This window comes from Salminus brasiliensis, chromosome 1 (genome assembly GCF_030463535.1).
Source record: "Salminus brasiliensis chromosome 1, fSalBra1.hap2, whole genome shotgun sequence".
Taxonomy (NCBI): domain Eukaryota; kingdom Metazoa; phylum Chordata; class Actinopteri; order Characiformes; family Bryconidae; genus Salminus; species Salminus brasiliensis.
The window spans coordinates 61593887-61614504 of NC_132878.1; the positions used below are offsets into that span (position 1 = coordinate 61593887).

The following is a 20618-nucleotide window of genomic DNA, read 5'->3' on the forward strand; positions in this document are numbered from 1 at the left end:
GTAGTAACTAAGTGTTGGGAGTAGATTTACATGCTGGCGTAAGCATACACTCACACTCACACACTAACCTAATCTCTTTGAAGTCCAGCAGAATAAGTAGAGGGGGCTCCTCTGTGCTCATGAAGTATTCATGTCATACGACGTGAGGGCGTGCGCGGGTGTACGTGCCGTATATGTGAGTGAAGAGTGGGTAGGTGTATGTGCATATGCTGGTGCGAGACGGAAAGCACATGCAAAAGTGTGTGTGTCAGTGTGCGCGAAGAGCGCGCTGCCTATCAGAGTGGCTTTGCGCAGCAGTTGTGCACTGCTGCTGCGGCTGAGAAGTGAGTGGGAAGGAAGGGGGCTGGGCTGGGAGAGAAGGAGCGTGTGAGATGGGGAGGAAAGAACGTGAGAGAGCAAGAAGGTGAGAGCGACGCGCAGATTGAAGAAGACGTGGAGCGGAGTGGGAGCGCAGAGGAGAGGGAGAGGAGGGACCATTGGACCTCTGCCAGGGTTTCCCAGCAACAGCGGCAGCAGGAATCGCCTCCTTTTCCCACCTCCTGGTGGACCTGCTGTTCCGCTGTGGGCTTTTCCGCCCTCCTGGACTCCTGTCATCCTTCAGCGAGTGGAAAGAGAGAGAAGCGAGAGAAAGAGAGAGAGAGAGAGAGAGAGAGAGCACACCCTAACAGAGCGGAGAAGGAGAAGGGAGGCGCTCGCTAGCCTGAACTGAACCTAGGGGTGAGTTGAGGGTTCAGGGAAAAAAAGGAGCGAGAGAGGGAGAGAAAGTGGACCAAGTAGTATGGAATAGTTTAACATTATAGGATATAGGATATAATAATATGGTTTGATATGGCAGTGTAGTAGGTGTAGCATACTGTGGTCTAGAATGGTAGAGCATAGAAAAGTATGATTTAATAATACAGTATGGTGCAGTATAGTATATTATAGTGCACTAGTAAAGGATTGGGATTGTGTGCTCATGAAGAGGCTGCACTGAAGGAAGTGGGGTTATAGAGAGCGCAAGTGAGCGAGACGAGAGTGATAAAGTAATTGACTTCAGCGGAGATGGATAAGGTTATGTGTCACAAATGGAGCCTCTAGTGAGAACCGATTCAGAAAGGTGGACAAAGGTAAAGGTGAAGCACCTTCGGAAGTCTTTGGAAAATTCTCCATCTCAATCACCTGTAACCATTTCCCGGACCTAACTGGTGCCAATGCAGCAGATTCCACCTGTTTGAGATCCAAAATGCTCTTCTTCAGGATTTGCGCTTCCAGCTGGGAAACTTTTCCAGGTTCATTATGAGCTCTTCCGACAAGCCGCTGCGCCGCGTTTTTTCCCACACTGCCGTACGGTTTTCCCATCTGCTTCCTGCTCGACTTACCTGAGTCTCTGATGAAAGCCTCATCCTCCGGCACACACCTTTTACCCCCACCCCTGACACCCCTGACTCAGCCGCCTCCTTCCCTCAGCTTGACTCCGCCTTGGATGGGTTGGAAACCATGGAACGCTCCGGCAAAGATGTGGAACAGATGAGGAAAAAGGCATCTCCAGCACTTTTTGGCTGTAATGAACTCTAAAAAGAGACAATGGACTGGAGAGAACTGTAAGTACACTTTGTTTGTTGGATAATAGGCGGCGGTCTTGTGTATGAGCCTCCTGTTTGCTTGTTTCTCTTTCGTGTTTTGCCAAGAGCTTTATCCTATATTGGTAAAGTTAACCCCTTAAGCTCATCAGGCCTGTTTCTCAGCCCTGAATGAAGCATAGGGCTGGACTAAATGGGATTCATAGTAGTGAGACAACATTTGCCTTATACGGAAGTTAAAACAGTTAAAACAGCCCACGGCTTATTATTCTTATTAGTGCTATTCAGCGACTATGAATCGAATATGTGCAATATCTAGTCTGAACCCTACATAGGCTTTTACACTTTAAAAGGCCAACTTTATAATGGAGTTGTGTAGATGTTGCTCCTGATACTTTCCAAAACTGACTGGTCCCCCTGCACAGGAGGGGGATTTAACAGGTGGCTGCGTCTCGGCAGAGCCTAGTCTAGCGTGTCTGAACTCAGTCTAGCATGGTGTTTGCTTTTTTTATCCCACACGGGTCAGCGAACACCTTTGAATCCTGACAGATATCTCAATTTGGTGTGTTTGTGTGCAGCGGGTGTCAGGGCTGCTTATTTTATGTGGTGCAGTAGATGCTGCTCTACTTGGAGAGAGTATAGAGCTCTTCAGAAGCTTGCTGTGCTGCCTTGCTCAGTCCCATGAGTGGGCGTGGGTACTTCTCTTTATGCTGGAGTACTCTGTGTGTATGTGTGTGTTTGTGTGTGCTTGCACAAGCTAGGTGAGCTTTCACACACGGAAGGCTTTGTCTCCAGAGGTGGGTCTGGGGCAAGAAAACCCGCCTCCTCTCTTCTCTGTCATTCTCCGCTTTTCATTCTGCCCTTGTTTTCATCTGATTGCCCTCCCTCCTCCTCAGTCTGCCGCCCTCATTCACACCTCTGATGGAAATTCAATATTTCTGCCACAGAGAATAGAGCCTAGCGATGGAGACAGCCCTGCTGGGTTGATTTCAGCTTCTATCTGTTTCATTTTTGCGTTTTTATTGTGACCGTATGACACCACAAATATTTATGTCATACCAAATGCTGCAGGTTTGCATCTTAAAGCAGGTGATTTCATTTGCTGCTTCTCTTTCTGACTTTCTCTCTGACTCACCTCACGCTCTCTCTATTACTCTCTCTCTCTCTCTCTGTCTTTCTTTCTGTCTCTCACCACGCTTTCTCCAGTGCAGACTTTCCAGGAGGGCAAAATCACATTATACTGCGCTATACTGTACTAGACTATCCTGTATAAAACTATAATGTACTATACTCCCCTTCCAAATATTACAGTATATGATACTATACTACACTACCCTATATTAAACTAAAGTGCATTATACCACACCACATCCTGCTGTACTATATATGCTAGACTACAATGTACTAGACTATACTACATTAGCCTATACTACTAGACTATAGTGTAGTGCACTACACTGTACTAGATTATGATATACTATGGTTTACTGCACTACCATATACTAAACTATAGTAGACTATACCACACCACATCATACTATAGTATACCATACTACATTACTACACACTAAACTGTAGTATACTATACTATACTTTACTAACCTTTACTGAACTATAGTACACTACACCACATCTTACTGTACTACAGAATACTATACTGCATTACAGTGTACATAGTACACTATACTACACTACCCTATACTATGATATTTTATCCTATACTGAACTATAGTACACTACACCATACCACATCATGCTGTACTATACTATACTTTACTAGTCTGTATTGGACTATATTATACTACACCACACCACATTTTACTGTACTAAAGTGTTCTATACTGCATTACCATGTACTAGACTATGGTACACGATACTACGCTACCATATACTATATTGCACTACCCAATACAATACTATAGCATGCCTCGCCGACGTCTCTTCTTGGATGGCGGCTCACCACCTCAAACTCAACCCCAGCAAGACAGAGCTGCTGTACATCCCAGTAACTGCTGGACCAAAAAACAATCTTGCCATCACCTTTAAGAACTCTATAATATACTTGAGAATCCTGCAGATTTCTCCTGTACAACATCCAGAGAATTCGACCCTTCCTCTCTAGAGAGGCCACCCAGGTGCTTGTTCAGTCTCTCATAATTTCAAGACTTGACTACTGCAACTCTCTTCTGGCTGGTCTTCCTCTGCGACCATCAGGCCCCTGCAACTCATCCAGAATGCAGCGGCATGGGTCGTCTTCAATGTCCCTAAATTCAGCCATGTCACTCCACTGCTGCGTTCTCTTCACTTGCTTCCTGTAGCTGCCTGCATCAGATTCAAAACCCTGACACTGGCCTACAAAGCCAAGAACGGACCAGCCCCTCCATACTTGATGGCAATGGTCAAAAGCCGATCCGCACCTAGAGCCCTTTGAGCTTCAAGTACGGCGGAAGACAAGCGTCCAGGCTTTTTTCTGTCCTGGCACCAAAGTGACGGAACGAGCCTCCCCTGGGTGTCCGAACGACCGAGTCGCTCGGTGTCTTCAAACACAGACTGAAGACCCACCTCTTCCGAGAATACTTGGACGATTAGAGTACTATAGTCACCTTATTGTCTTGTGTTTAGTAATGTCTAAAGCTTAGAGGTATCCTTTGAATTATTGGTCTATTCTAACTAGCTAAGGTTTTTCTTGGGTAAATAGCAAAGCACTTTGTAAGTCGCTCTGGATAAGAGCATCTGCTAAATGGCATAAATGTAAATGTAAATGTCTATAGTACACTAGACCACACCACATCCTATTGTACTATCCTATGCTGTACTATACTACACCAGTTTGTACTGGACTATATTATACATTACTACACTAAGCTGCTCTAACCTATAGTGTGTTATATCACACAATACATGTACTGCCATATTGGTATTCCATACCAGTTTGCTAAAGCTTGGTTGACTTACTCTTCTTCTCTCTCGCTCTCTCTCCTTCACTCTCTTTCTGCCTCTCTCACTCTTGCTCCCTCAGTTGATCCCTGCATTCAGGGCACACCTCCCTTCCCTTTTTCTGCTCTGCTAGGATGCGCTCACTTGCCTGCCTCTCTTTTTTTCTCTGTCTCATATGAGTTCAGTTTTATTTGTACCATAACAACAGCAACATATACATGTATGTGTATGAGTGTGTGTTTTAACATCTTCTCTCTATTTCCCGTTCTCATTTTCTCTCTCCATCTGCCTCTCTCTCTCTCTTTCTCTCTCTCTCTCTCCACTCCCTTTCTGCCTCTCCCTCCTTTACTCTCTCATTCTGCCTCTCCTCTTCATCTCTAGGTCTTAGTTTCTGTCTCGCTCACTCTCTCCTCTCTCATTCTCTGTCTGTTCAGAACACACATGCATAAACACTGTTCCACACACAGACACCCACACCCACACAGACACACGCACACACAGTCCCTCGCTCTCTTTCTTAAACACACACACACATGCACAAATCCCGTGGGGGGCTCCCTCTGTGTCCTTCACGGAGGCTGTAATTACACAGTGTATTCTGTGATTTTGTACCCCTGAAGAAACTGCACTGAAGGAAGTGGGCTCATAAAAGAGAGAGAGAGAGAGAGAGAGAGAGAGAGAGAGAGAGAGAGAGAGAGAGAGAGAAACAAGAGAGAGAGAAAGAAAGAGAGAGAGCCTGTTCAACTTTCAGTGGACGTCAGTCCTGAAAGTAGAAGTACCCTCACCGTGGTGAATTACATCTTAACCTAACCCTAACCTTATCCTCAGTAACCTACACATAAACTTAACCCTAATCATGGTCAACTACACCTAAAACTAACCCTAACCTTATCCTCAGTAACTTACACATAAACTTAACCCTAATCATGGTCAACTACACCTAAAACTAACCCTAACCTTATCCTCAGTAACCTACACATAAACTTAACCCTAATCATGGTCAACTACACCTAAAACTAACCCTAACCTTATCCTCAGTAACCTACACCTAAACTTAACCCTAACCATGGTCAACTACACCTAAAACTAACCCTAATCTTATCCTCAGTAACCTACACATAAACTTAACGCTAATCTTGGTCAACTACACCTAAAACTAACCCTAACCTTATCCTCAGTAACCTACACATAAACTTAACGCTAACCATGGTCAACTACACCTAAAACTAACCCTAACCTTATCCTCAGTAACCTACACATAAACTTAACGCTAATCTTGGTCAACTACACCTAAAACTAACCATGGTAAACTACACCGAAACCTAACCTTATCCTCAGTAACCTACACCTAAACATAACCTCAACCTTATCCTCAGTAACCTACACATAAACTTAACGCTAATCATGGTCAACTACACCTAAAACTAACCCTAACCTTATCCTCAGTAACCTACACATAAACTTAACGCTAACCATAGTCAACTACACCTAAAACTAACCCTAACCTTATCCTCAGTAACCTACACATAAACTTAACGCTAATCATGGTCAATTACACCTAAAACTAACCCTAACCTTATCCTCAGTAACCTACACCTAAACTTAACCCTAACCATGGTCAACTACACCTAAAACTAACCCTAATCTTATCCTCAGTAACCTACACCTAAACTTAACCCTAACCATGGTAAACTACACCGAAACCTAACCTTATCCTCAGTAACCTACACCTAAACATAACCCTAACCTTATCCTCACTAACCTACACCTAAACTTAACCCTAACCATGGTCAACTATACCTAAACCTAACCATGGTAAACTACACCTAAACCTTACCATGGTAAACTACACCTAAACCTAACCTTTTCCTCAGTAACCTACACCTAAACACAACCCCAACCATGGTAAACTACACCTAAACATAACCCTAACCGTGATAAACTACACCTTAATCTAACCCTAACCCTATCACCAGTAACATACACCTAAGTCTGACCCTAAACCTTTTTAGTTTTATCCCTTAATGAAACTTAATAAGTGAAGACCAGGAGAATGTCCTTAAGTTTGCTAATTTTACATATTGCCCTAGCATTGTCCTATTACAGAGATAACAGTACCAGAACACACACTGTCCTGACCATCCTAATTTGTGTCCCATACAGTGTACAGTGCTTTCCAAAGGTACATAGTGCCCCCTCTGCCCTGGTGTAAAATTACACCACTCCAAGTCAGGTTTGTGTTTAGAATTTACAAGAGCAGTCATTAGAGCTATAGGAGTATATCTAATGCTGAATGCTTAGCAACCATTGCACTATATTCCATTAAGTAACTAAACTTTCCTCATCTTGCAGATTTCATATGATGTGATATAAACAATAGGACAGTATAAATGTATATATTTCTGTCCTGTGTATTGAAGGTGATGGCTATGAGTAACAGCATGTTCTTGCTAAAAGAACCATTTGCATGTCTTGGAAATATGTAGCTTAATGCACACAAGTCATTCCTAATGGAAGACCCTAATCTAACTAATTTAGTTCATGTTGTGAAAGATGTGCAGTCATGAGTTATTCCTGAGGCCAGTTACTATTGTTGTGTTTCTTTTTGCAGGGCTGCTCAGAAGCTGAACCTCTCCAAGCGAAAGAAGCCTCACCCCCCTCCGCCCCCCTCCCCACCTGACACGGACGAGCCATTCTTCTACACTGAGGGTTTCAGTGCCACCCTGCAGGTCTCGCCACCACCTGTCCCACCATGCCTGCTAAGGGCCGGCGCAAAGGTCAAAGACAGCCCTGGGATGGGAAAGGTATGGTCATATTCCAGCGCTAATGGTTTAGGCTGTGTGGTTCTGCAATGACATTTAGGACACAATAATTGACTGTAGAATGAAGATTACATCAACATTTTCTTTGGGCGACAACAACAGCGTATTGCTTTGTCTTGTTATTGCAGCTTAAGAATGCCCAGTAAGAACATTGAATTTGGCCAGTTGTCAAGTCAGCATGAAAGCAGACTGTGTTTGCCAGCTCGGGACAGACCCCATTCCCAGGCTGCTGGAATTCCAAGAAGCTTCTTTGGAATACCAGACACATTTTTCTCTGAGTGTCTGACAGCAAGTGGGAGTGAGATAAAAACTGTCCGGTCAAAAGGTCAAATCAGAAGGCCCATGGATGAAAGAGGAAGTTCTCTCTCGGAATGGGCATGCGAATGAGTGCTAGAACATATGGAGGCAGTTTTGGGAGTTGCTGAGTTTTCGGGAGTGTTGTCTTGATCAATGACAAATCTGTTCATGATAAAGCACATTGTCCGATGAGAGTTGCCTATAGACATAGATATGCCAAAGCATAATTCACATGACATTTGTGTGATATATCAGAGTATTTTTCATTAAGATTCTTCTGAAATACATATGAATTACTTATCAATTCTAATAATTATTATATTTCTTATTCAAACATACTTACTATTCACTTGTATATAAATATAATATAAAATATTTAAAAGACTATATCTAGGTAGCAAGTCTTTAAGCATTTACAGAGTGGCTCCTTCAAAATGTAGGTAATGTGGATACACATAACATTTGAAATTTGTGTAACAATCTAAAAAATACAAGACGTTCTCAAAAGTACAGGCCCAACAACCATCTCATAACCTTCCACACTGTGTGCCAAGCCTTGATGGTGAAGTGGTGTTGTGTGCCACACATTAAATGAGTGCACAGAGATTACACTGAAGTGGATTAGACGCGGTCCTAATATAGCACTGCCAGCCACCTCCCTCACTTCACACCGGTCTCACTGCCAGTGGCAGGATGTGTGCTACAAGACATCTTCTTGTTTACCTATAATAGTAACATCACAATGAATGCCTTGTGATACAGTTGTTACCCATGCATATACCCTGCATAGTTACCTATTAGGGCTACGCAATTTAGACAAAGTTAATAACAGATTGTGATTATTGGATTTATTAAATCACTTGCAGTTTGAAAACAAACTGGGCAACCCTTGTTTTCCATGCTTCATGGTTTAACTGGTCTTTCTCTTTTATTTTGACCAGTTACATTTGTCAGAAAATGTGAAAGTCTCAGTTGATCCAAATACCTACACAAACCCATGTTTAGCATCAGAAATATGGCTGGGGTGGTTCCAAAAATGCAATAAAAGCTGATTTTTAAATTGACTCATTTGCATTTTTATATTGAATAGCTCATATTGCGATACTGTCACAAAATTGGCATCAACATTTCTCATTTACAGCTTGAATTATAAAAAATCTTAACTCATCTTGGTACCTCTATGTTGGGTTTCTCCAGACCCCCTGGAGGTTTAAGAGGTCATTCATGGTGCATAGCAACCCTAGAATGACTGTAATTGTACCCCAGAAATGTCCCATGTAAACTGATAGGGACTCATCTTCAAGACCAGTCATTCTCTGTGAGCAGATTAAGATGCAGTTTGTGTTCTTGCCATCAGCCACCCTGAAGACTGTGGAGTAACAGACCTGTTGACTCATAAACACTACCAGATGGCGCTGGTTTATTATGCACTGAAACCTATTGGGAGATGGTTTCCCATAACCGTTGCACAAAAGGCAATGACATCAGCCACCTTGGACTAACTCCACTAAGGAGACCTTTGAGGACCCCCTAAATCTCTAGATAAGGTGCCATGTGTGTCCTCACTTCACCTTTAAAGCCAGGTCTATACAGCTAGGGCAGCTTACATTCATAATCACGCTTGAGTATCTGCCAGTTTAGAAGCTTCACATTAGAAGACTAGCTCAAACATTGCTTTAAAATGCACAATAAACATTACAAGTGTGCATCTGCAGATTTTTAATGAGGTTTACATCAAGGAGGCAGGGTGCAGTGAGTCCTAATGAGGTTTGCGGAGTTGCAGTACATTAGTAGGAGTCACTAAGGCACAATGAACTGCAGAGCATGCTGAAATGCAGAAGAGTGAATGTGTGGTAGGTAGGCAGACACTTATTTATAGGCATAAGAGACTGATTCCAGTTGGAGGATTTGCAGACATATTGTCAGGAGCGGATGGGCTATAAATGCTGGAAAAAGATGTAAGAGGTTTGTAAGGCTTGCCGTTGCAGTATCACGATGCTTAATTTAAAATAACATTATGAAAATGTATTTATTGTTACCCTGAACATTGATTTGTCATTGCAGAGGCATCATTAGTTAGGTTATAAAACATGTTTGTCAGCTCTGATGTCTTAGTTTTTTAACATAACCAGATAGTGTCATGAGAGGTTCATTGGATGCTGATTTTACTAATTTGGCTTAGTTAAAAAAGAGTTGACTTTTCTGCTCTTTGTTAAGAATGATTGGCCATTTTGGTCTTGTGCCTTTGCCAGAGTAATGTTTACCACCATTTGTCTGTTTTTTTTTTGGTATGTTGTGAAACACTTCATAGAACCTAAGTAGCCTGAGTACTGAGACGACCTCACGGTCAGATTAACTTGTAACTGTGTTGGTTCACCCAATAAATACATGCTGAGCTGAACTCCCTAAAGCCATTTTTGAACATGGTTGTTCACTTTATAATGTATCAGCTAGAGAGGCATCAGCATTGAGTGGAGAACTTTCCTGGAGGACTGTCCAGTAAATGTGTTGAAGCAGAAAGTTGAGGTGAAAATGTACATTCACACTGGAGGAAGTGTGAAGTCTGTGCTGGCATTCATCTGGGCTTAGTAACTCTTTCTTGCAAAATGGAAAGAGATTGCAATGTGTTATGCTGCAAATAACTAATCTTTGTGTAAGTAAGGGAAGAGGGTTTTTTATAATAGTGTTTGCATTATGTGCAAAGGGGAGCATGGGTTGGTATTGTATTGACCATAGAAGTTCCACTTGCACAGTAGGAGGCACTTACTGTTGAATTCTACATCCATGGAGCTGTTTATAGGTGTAATGTTACCTATAAACATAGGTGTAATGTTACCACCAGGGTTGTGGGGTTACCATAAATGCATTACCTCCATTACACACATTTCTCTCTATGGGCCAAACTGCAAACTGTTACTTCTACTGTTGTAAAAATCAAAGATATTTATGAGCTTTGCTGGAAAGGAATGCATGACTTGCTGCAGTTAGCTGTGTTACTGTCGCTTAAATGTTAATATAATGAGCTTTTCCATAAGCTGACACCTGGTTTTCTGCAACTTCCCATGAAGTCTGATTGCAAAATTTAAAATTTAAGTAGCACTCTGAAATCTTTGAGTTTTCTTGTCTGAGAAGAGATATTTGATATAAAGAGAAGACGTAAAGGGTCTGATTAGGCCAGTGTTGCTTGTTCTTTTAAAAAGCTCATCATTACTTGCTCATGGTTGAGTCATGTAGGGACTCTACTGAGCTTTGCGTGACAAAGAGATGTGGACGGATGTGTGGACAAATTGACACCTGAGCCTAGCAAAGAGTGGCCACAGATGGATAGGCCATTTTTGGGTAAGGACAGACCTGAGTTGCTCTCTCTGGACATAACGTGCTCCAGGAACTGTTCTCCAGGCCTGGCCGCAGCTGGACCCTCTGTTCTGTTGGGATTCAACTACACAGTGTTCCCTTACTGCGTCTTCTGCTGACTTTCAAATCAGTGTTTGTCGAAGTTACCTAACAGTTACATATACAATTTTAGTTCAGAGTATTTCTGGCAATGTAGTGCACATGGTGCCATACTGGAATTGGCAGATTTCTGAGAACTTTGTTTGATTGTTGCTCTGCATGAGTAAGAGCGTTTTGGAGGTAATTTATCACTTTATGATAATAGTCACTCCATGTAATAGTGTGAATTCAACTTTAGACCTGTCACAAGTATGTTAAGCCATTTCTAAAGAGATGAGTTAGCTTTCCTTAAGGGCAAAAACAGCAGTTACTGGAATGCGTTGGGGACATTTATAGCACCTTCACCTCTGGCGGAGGGAAATGCTGAATCTGCTGCTGTTTGATTGTTAGTTATACTTTATTGATCCATTTGCAAGAGAAATAAATTGGTCATTCTTCTGCCTAACTATGCCCAGCCTGGGAGAAGCACAGCGTCGTCAGCAGAGCAGTGCTGCCTGGGGCAGTGGGGCCGTTGAGTACCTTGCCCAAGAGCACAACCAGGAGTACCCAATCAGTGGGGGGATTTGATCCTACAACCTTTTGGTTGCTGACTCACCTCATTTACCACTAGGCTACCAGTCACTTGTATTTGTGTCTACGAAGCAAAAATGTACCGGAAGACACAGCTGCACAAACAGCCTTATTATCTTCTTGTCTTTTATTTGTATGTCACAAGGTAGCATTCTACATATCCTAAAGCACACAGCTAACAAGGTAGTGTGCTGAAATTACGCTTGCATGCTAAAACATAATATTTCTCCAAGTTTAACTTTTGTGATTAAATATAGTATAGGGTATAATATAGTGTAGAGTATAATATAGTATAGAGTATAAGGTTGTTTAATTATGGTGCAGCCTATTAAACCTGCTGGTGAGTTCAGGTGTGTTGGAGCAGGGAAATCACTAAACTGTGCTGGCCATCAACCTTTTGGGACTGAAACTGAAGAACCCTTTCGTAGAAATAAAGTTAGCAAAAAAGATTCTTTGCTCATAGACATAGGAGACCCATTTTTAGTTCCCTAAAACCTTTAAATGAATGGCTCTTTAGTGAATTATTTTCTTTATAAATGAGATCTGTGAGTATGAAGAACATTTTAAAGGTTTTAGGCAGAACCTTTTTATTGGTACAGAAACTTTACATAATGTAATTGTTCTTTAAACCTTTAACAGGTTCTTCACACTCTTTATGTTAGTGGTTCTTAAACTACTCCTCAGGGACCCTAGACGCTCCATATTTGTGCTCCAAATCTCACAAGACGTAGGGTTTGGGTAAAAATCTGGACCAGGGGTCCCTGAGGAGTAGTTTGAGTACCTCTGCTTTAGGAAGGACAAAGCAGTGCCTTCACTTTGCATTGCTTAAAGAATCCTTTATAGCACTTTTGAAAGAGAGTATTCTATGCAGCAATGTGACTCCATTGAATACATATGGAATTTGTATAGGATCTCTTCAGATTCGAGTGGTGAACTATGTTTCACCCACATAAAGAATCTGTTTTATGATGCTGAAGAGGAGTGTTCTGCTTTTGGAGAAATTCTTCAAGAAAAGGAAACTCCAGTGTCAGCCAAAGTCTAGCCCGAGCATGGGGTGACTGTGAAGAATCCTGTTGCTCACATATTTTACAGCATGATATCCTGGAACTATGAATAGTCTAGATGCCAAGTTACAGCCTTTCCAAGTGCTGGTAATGTGAGGGTAATCCCTGGCAAAGCGGCTGAAGCACATTAGTGTGGCGTGCAGTGTGCAGAACTGCTGCTTCACGTTATGATGAGCGTCACAAGAATAAACGTGGCACTGCAATGGGAGCAATATGATTGTATCGTTATTATTGAGATACTGTTTTGCTGATTTCACAGTTGTGTTTATGTTGCTTGAAACCAGTTTATCTGATGTTGTTTTGCATTCTTACTGACTTATTGTTTATTTGTGTACTCCACAGGTTAAAGTAATGGTGCGTATTTGTCCTGCCAAAGGGGCACAGGGCACTTCTGAATCCATGTCCTTTCTGAAGGTAGATGCCCATAAAAAGCAGCTGACCTTTTGCGAACCGTCTGCAAGCACTAACTCCAATGGAGGTCAGAAGCGCTTCTCTGCCACCAGTGCCCCAAAGACATTCAACTTTGATGCAGTTTTCACCCAGGATTCCTCACAAGTAAGTATTTTTTTTTTTTGCTTTTAATTCATGTGAAGCTTTCTGAGGTCTTGCTTCAGTCTTAAGAATGAAAGGGTTCTGTGGAGTGATGCCACAGAAGAACTACATTTGGTTAACTAAGGAAGCTTCCAAAGCTTGGATCTTTAACTGATAAGTAAAGGTCTAGTGAACATTGTAAATGACATGATGGTTAAATCCCAGTTTAAAGGATTTCCTAGAACCATTTGCCAGGAACCTTTTTTTACAATATAATGTAGGCACGCAGTAAGTTAACATTTTTTACTCTGAGAAAGTTCTATGCTATATGTTCCAACATCCTTAAATAAGATTTAATTATTATTTACTAATAAATCCATATAGAATCCTGACAACTTTGAAGGCTTAAATGTTCTGGCTGGTTAAACGGTTCTTCTCCATGATGGAAGACCTCTTGTTTAATGTTCTTTAAAAGGCTTGCTCTACATAGCACCAAAAAAGGGATCTACTGTTGTTACATCTGTAACAATATAGAAATCTTTTTTTATAAAGAGTGTAGATGGTTCTTAGCTTGCTTGTGGGAAAATTGTATATATAATTTACATTACACACTTGTACATGTAATTGACTATATTTCTAGCATGCTAGAAATATATTTTAGCAAACCAAAGGTGTTTCTTCTGTGACCGCCCTTCAAAAAATTCACGGCTGTGTTTCTTATGTGAGGAGGATACCCAACAAAAGATCAAAGCACAGTCTTAAAGGAGACCGTCAGAAAGCTTTGCCAATGTGAGGGGGAACTAGTGAGTTCCCACGCTTGTGAGGAGGTTATCACTTCAAGCTGTAGGGTTATTCCTGTGCACTGTTGGAGGAAGACATGGCCTGTGTCCTACAACGGCTTCTTCTCTCTGCATCCTCCTGCATGCTTTAGGAGTATTGCAAAGAGTTTCAGGGCTTCCTGTCTCAGCTGCATCAGTTCTGAAGATCAATGTCCATCCCACATCGTTCAAAGGAAAGAAGGCTTTGAAGAAGCCAAGATCAGAGGCAGTTTGTACTAGCACACTGTCAAAGCTTTACTCAGACAGACACTTGCGCACACATGCTTCCATAATTTGAAAACTTCATCGTTGAGCCTTCATATCTCTTATCTCTTCATCTCTTGCGCCCTGAAGGTGAGGCTGATTATTGCATGGTTGAAAAACCTGTTATGTAACAAAAGCATTGCTGTATCTGCTGTGAGGTAATGCAGGGTGATCACTGGAAATAGAAACAGCATAGGTAGCTTGCTAGACTAGAGGTTGCTTTTTAAGAATGAAGCAAGCTGTTAATAGAAGTCCAGTACCCAGAGGACATGATGCAATACATGGAAAAAGACTTTGAACTTGTGATCTTGGTGGTACTTCTCCATAAATCCTCTACTTATTTCTCTCTCTTTGAATTACAGCTTTTGATAAGTTTATAATGGAATTAGGTCATTGTGTTGTAGAATGCAGTGTAAGCTCTATAATAACTGTCTTTATACCCAGTCATGATGTCATCTTATTATGAGTTGTACGGCATGAGGTATGAAGGTTCCTCAAATGGTCTCAAATGAGGCTGAAGTCTTGGAAAGCTGTGGTCATTTATTAAATTATCTATTGTCGAGTGTTTAATGACCTGCCCTTTACATACCTTATTGTTTCCATTTGTTTTTCCAGGCAGAGGTGTGCTCAGGGACTGTGGCAGAGGTCATTCAGTCCGTAGTCAATGGGGCAGACGGCTGCATCTTCTGTTTCGGACATGCCAACCTCGGTCAGCACCCACTTCTCCTTGCTTCTCTTGTATACTGACTTACTTGCATTTTATTCACTTTACTCTTTTAAAACAGGACAAAACATATATTCATTAACTACATTACATATGGGTTTCCTAGTTATTCATAGGGTGGGCATTTAAAACATTGTGAAAGATTCAAATATATGTAGTTTTGGAATAAAAATGTAAATGAATAATAGTAGTAATAATATTATTAATATTTCATAAACAACTCAGATGGTTTAATCTTCTTAACATCCTATCTGTGAAATTTAAGGGGCTTTCAGGAGTTTTGGATGAGCTATTGACATATATGATTTAACACTACACAATTTTATCTGCAGAACAATAAGTAAAAGTCACACATTGCCAAGATTATATTCAATTTAAGGCATCAGAGGGCTCCAGCAGACTAAGGCGCTGCCACTATTGTCCAAGTAATTCTGGTTCAAAACCTTGGTCATCGGCAGCCGAAGCCTGAGAGACCACAACTGGACTTGCTTTCTCCTGGTGGGTAGCTAGCTCACTCTCTGTCCTCACATCACTTCAGAGTGATGCTGGCCGATGCATCAGAGCTCAGTACCTGATGCTTTTCTCTGAGTGAGTTGGTGGGCTGGTGACGTTGCCTCAGCGGCAGTTTGAATAGAGGCAGATTGTGTATATGTCAGAGAAAGCTTGTATTAGTCCTCAGCCCTCACTGGGAGCATTACTGGTAGGGAGAGAATACTAACGAGTGGGTTGGGTAGTTGGCCATCCAAAATTGGGAAGAAAATTGGGTTTTGTAATTTTTTTTGTTAAAGATTATATTCCATATATTTCATTTTTTATCGAATAAAAAATGCATATTTAAATGACCACATTCATTTTTAATAATTACAGCATAGTTCATAACAGTTTCTAGATAATAAGTGAGTAGTAAGACTGAATAATTCATTTTAGATTCACACTTACTAAACTTCCCCTTTTTAAAAGAGCATATTATTTTGTCTTTTTTTGTGCTGAGATGAGTCATGTTCAAATGAGGAGAGCTGGAAGTGTTTAATGATGGGCTTAATTAGTGAGGCTGACTTGTGCACAAAGTTTCCTGCTTGTTGTTTGGAAATTGCAGCAGTCTCTCTTTGGTTCTTTTCACTTCTGTTCACTCCCTGACTGTGAGGCTGTCTGCCTCCTGCTGTGTAGCTCCAATTCTCCACAGTCAGTTTGGCTGCTTACATACCCTCAGCTTCGTTACAGGCTTCTGTCATTTTATATCCTTTTAATTATCAGAAATCCAATTACATCACTATTACATTTACAGTTTCATTAACGACAATTAGTGCTTTCCCATGTGCATTACTATTCTATTTCGATCCAGCGTGATTTCTAAGTGATTAGATTAGGGGGTGCCTAATTCTGGTCACCAGAGAGTTTAGATGTAGGACTTCAGGTGCATCTGAATATTAGGGTCAGGTATGTTGGATCTATACAGTTAGAGACTTAACTTTTACGTCATTAATATCTGCATTAAAGAAGTTACTACACATGCTTGTCAGTGTTGGAGAGTAAAATTAATCAGTGTTTGGATGCAGAGATTTTTGTGTGCTACCATGTTTTATATGTCGCCTTTATTGTTGTATTCACCTTGATAGTTTCTGAGTGTGCATTAGGCTCCTATTAATGTGTGTGTTTTTTTTAATAGCTCACAGAAACAAAATAAAGGTCCATGAATATTTGATTTTACAAGATTCTATTCTTCACAAAATACAAACTGGTTCAGTGTACATGAGTGTTTCTTTTGCCTTTTGACCCTGAACAGTATTGCTGACAATCTGTTATAAGGTGTTTGGCACAATGCACAGCCTCTCTCTAGAGCTGTATTGATTTCCACAAGCAGACTAGGCCGGTTTTTGAGTTCATGTCCCAGCTTCATTACTGCCCCATTCTCCACAGGCAAAAGCTACACCATGATTGGCAGAGACAGCTCAACCCAGAATTTGGGCGTGGCCCCCTGTGCAATCTCTTGGCTCTTCAAGCTGATTGAGGAGCGGAAGGAGAAGGCTGGTGTGCGGTTCTCTGTGCGTGTTTCGGCTGTGGAGATCAGTGGCAGGGAGGAGGTGCTAACAGATCTTCTAGCTGACTTCTCTCCAAGTACCTCCCAGGACAGCCAGGGGGCGGGGGTGCACCTGAGGGAGGACCCTGTCTCTGGATCACAGGTAGGCTACTTCTGGGCATATTTTCTTGCCTTCTTGCAAAACAAAAGTGATGCATTGAATTAGCTTGATTCAAATGTGTACATCAGTTCCATATTGATCAACTATTATTCTATTAAATGAAGTAACCTGAAAGACACACTGTTTACAGATAATATATCTTATTTGAGATGTATTATGTTTTGATTGTTCTCTGTGTCTAGCTGCAGAATCAGAGTGAGCTGCGGGCGTGTTCTGCAGAGAGGGCAGCTTTTTTTCTGGACTCAGCTTTAGCAGCACGGAGCACCAGCAAACCTGAGAGCGAAGACGAGCAGCGATGTAACTCCCACATGCTCTTCACCCTGCACATCACCCAGTACCGCATGGAGAAGAGTGCCAAGGGAGGAAGTACGGCTTCATGTGATTTTGTGTGTTTGTGTGAGACTGAGGCAAATGATTGATAGAGAGATTGATCTGAGGTCCAAATGTTAAAAGGAAATGGGCTTTCCTTCAGCAAATAGTTAAAACTGTACAACACACATTCAGCTTCAATCCATAGCTCAGTAAGATGCTTGTTGAAGAGAAAATTCCATCCATTTATAAAAAATACCTTCTCAGTTTAGTCATTTGCCAATTCATACCCACTATGTAGGACTCCACCTTTCAGACAATGCTACCAGCACTTAGAGGGTGAAGTAAGCATTTGCTTTCTCTCAGTCGCATGAAAACAACCAGTCACTACTTTTCCAACTTTCTGTTGGAAAGCAGAACGTGCTTGGAGCTAACAGACGCCTACGCTGGCTAGCATCAAGTGATAGGGGAGTAGCGAAAAGCTCTCAGATTGTGCTCTTATGGCCTTCAATATAGGGCAGAGAGGTACATCAAAGGCAAGATAATACACATTTTTCAGGTTTACGAGTATTTTACGATTGTCAACATTACTCATACAGAATGCATGTGTAGATTCATTGCTGTTTTAGATTGTAAATAAAACGACCATATTGTGTCGTAGACTGTGATTACGGGTTCCTATCAACAATACATCATTTCACATCTAAACACTCTGACTGACTGTTTAGAGTACATCTCAATGTTTTAATAATGCAGAAACAAATGTGCAATTTCCTTTTGAAGAACACAAACAAAGTCACATACAGTTTTAAGAATAATTTAAAAAAGAATGTCAATCATAAGGGAAAGGCAAACATATACTACAGTATGTGATACATTTACAGTATTGAAATCATAAGAAAAGGCCTATTCTGAATATCAGCCCTATTATATTAACATATTTACCCGAAAAATGTTTATCGCTAACAGAACAGAAATTCACTTTACTTGAATGGTCCATTGTAGATGCCTTGTAGATAAGAGAGTCCTTTTTGTCATTATACATGAGTATAATCAAATTTAGTTCACAGTCTTCCAGGCAGAACATATATTTACAGATACAAATTTACTTGGACACCAGAATAGTCAGCAATGGAATTATAAGCAGTTTTGAGAAATGTGAGTAGTGACCCCAAGATTGTTTTGTATAAATAAAGTGCAATCTGTATGTGCATCAGAACAATGGAATACAAATCCAGTAGTAGTAAATACATTGGTTTTAAAGTCACAGTGCACTTGCTGTGCAATAGGTATTACAGAAAGAACAGGACATGGGGTTGTGCTCTGCTTATGTACAGAGATGCTCACCTGACTATGTATTCAACTGAATATGTAATAACTGCAACTGAACTCTAAGTTGAATGTAAATGACTGTCTATTAAATGTAACCCTACACCTTATCTTACCCATAACCTTGTAGGGTTAGATTTAGGGTTGATTTAAGGGTGTGGTTAAGGTAAGGGTTAGGGTTAGGTGTAGTGTTACATGCAATGGACAGGCATTTACATTCAGCTTAGAGTTCAGTGGCATTTAATACTTATCAAGTTTAGTTGAATGTCAGGTGAGCATCTACAAGGCATCTATAAATAAAGTAAGTAAGTAAAGTAATATCTTAAAATTCTCATTAGAATTCCACAATTCCTAATATCTTTTCTTCCATTCGCCTAGGCACGGCCTATGTATCATGCTAGTCTATCAATGTTCGGCTTATCATTAGAATTTTACTCCCGTCGCTGGGGTGCAAGCTGGGCGCTGGCCGCTGCCAGAATAAATTTCAATATGTAATGAGGTTAAAGTCTCTTCTTCTGGGATGTTTATAGAACTTGACATGAGTGAAAGGCTAGTTTGCATTCTTCCCTCAGCAGAGGCTTGTTGGTGTGGGTGCCTGACTATCTAACTCTTGCTGACGCAAGGTTAATGGCCTCCTCCTCCTCCATGCAAAATAAGTGCATCATTTTTGTCCCTTAATGACAGTGGGCTTAAAACTAGAGGCCTACATGGGAATATAATCTGACTTTACAGTTCATGGTAATGAGAGCAAAGTTAAACGAGTAACTGCTCTACAGTGTACATTCGAGGCTGCTGGTTAGCTATAGTCTTAAGGTGTTCATTGCATTTAACACAGGTTATTGTACACCCACTGTACATTGTTTTTTTATTGGAGTGGTTTAAATATTACAGTATTGCATCTTCATTAAAAAGGGTGCCATATAAAATCTGAGGTATAGCAGATGAAAAACGATGATAAATGTAATACAGAAATGTTGTTCACCTCAAAAAGTCATTACTGATATGATTACATATTTACATTTATATGGTATATCAGAATTACCATAATTAATGACTCTATACTTCTAAACACTAAAGCCTTTTTGAACAGGACTCCTGGAGCACAGTAAGCTGCAGCAGAATGTGTGTGGCTTTTGTAAATACATGTTATATCTGTCCCCTGTAGTGTCTGGTGGTCGGAGTCGCCTACACCTCCTGGACCTAGGCAGCTGTGAATCTGACCTCAGCAAGACAAGAGATGGAGGAGGGGGCCAGTGTCTTTCACTGTCTGCCCTGGGGAACGTCATTCTTGCTTTGGCAAATGGTGCCAAGCACGTCCCATACAGGTATGCCCAGAGCGCATACAGTAATTATTCATCACAAAGCCAGTGGTGTATGACAGTTGAGCTCAATAAGGTAAGCTGAGGTATCGGAGGGCCACTATAGAGCTACACTGATCTGCATACACAGAATCTCACTTCAATTTTGCTCAGATCAATGAAGCCAATTAGCCTACTTGGAAGAGTAAGAGGGGTAACCCATAGGGAGAGAAGAGGTGGGATATTATTGATAGAAATGTGCTTCAAGGAATTGCTGAAGATGTATTGAATATAGAAGATGAGAGATTATAGAAGAGTAACGAGCTGGGATTATGAGAAAGGGGTGCATTTTCTCTCAGTAGAAAAGTGTGGGTGCTAAGAGTTAAAACAAATGTAAATGGAGAATGCTCATTTTCTGCAGTGTCCTATTTGATCTTTTGGA

General features: G+C 41.1%; 1 protein-coding gene across 2 annotated transcripts in view; it reads left to right on the top strand.

Moving 5' to 3' along the window:
* The first annotated feature begins 423 nt into the window (after nt 1–423).
* Nucleotides 424–20618, top strand: part of kif26aa (kinesin family member 26Aa) — a 32751-nt gene continuing 12556 nt past the window's right edge. For both annotated transcript variants that reach the window (XM_072685010.1, XM_072685016.1), the window contains exons 1-7: nt 424–1583; nt 7111–7303; nt 13048–13260; nt 14934–15027; nt 16960–17222; nt 17423–17606; nt 20044–20203. In XM_072685010.1, coding sequence (XP_072541111.1) covers nt 1567–1583; nt 7111–7303; nt 13048–13260; nt 14934–15027; nt 16960–17222; nt 17423–17606; nt 20044–20203 — 1124 coding nt within the window. In that variant the 5' untranslated portion in view covers nt 424–1566. The remainder of the gene's footprint in view (nt 1584–7110; nt 7304–13047; nt 13261–14933; nt 15028–16959; nt 17223–17422; nt 17607–20043; nt 20204–20618) is intronic.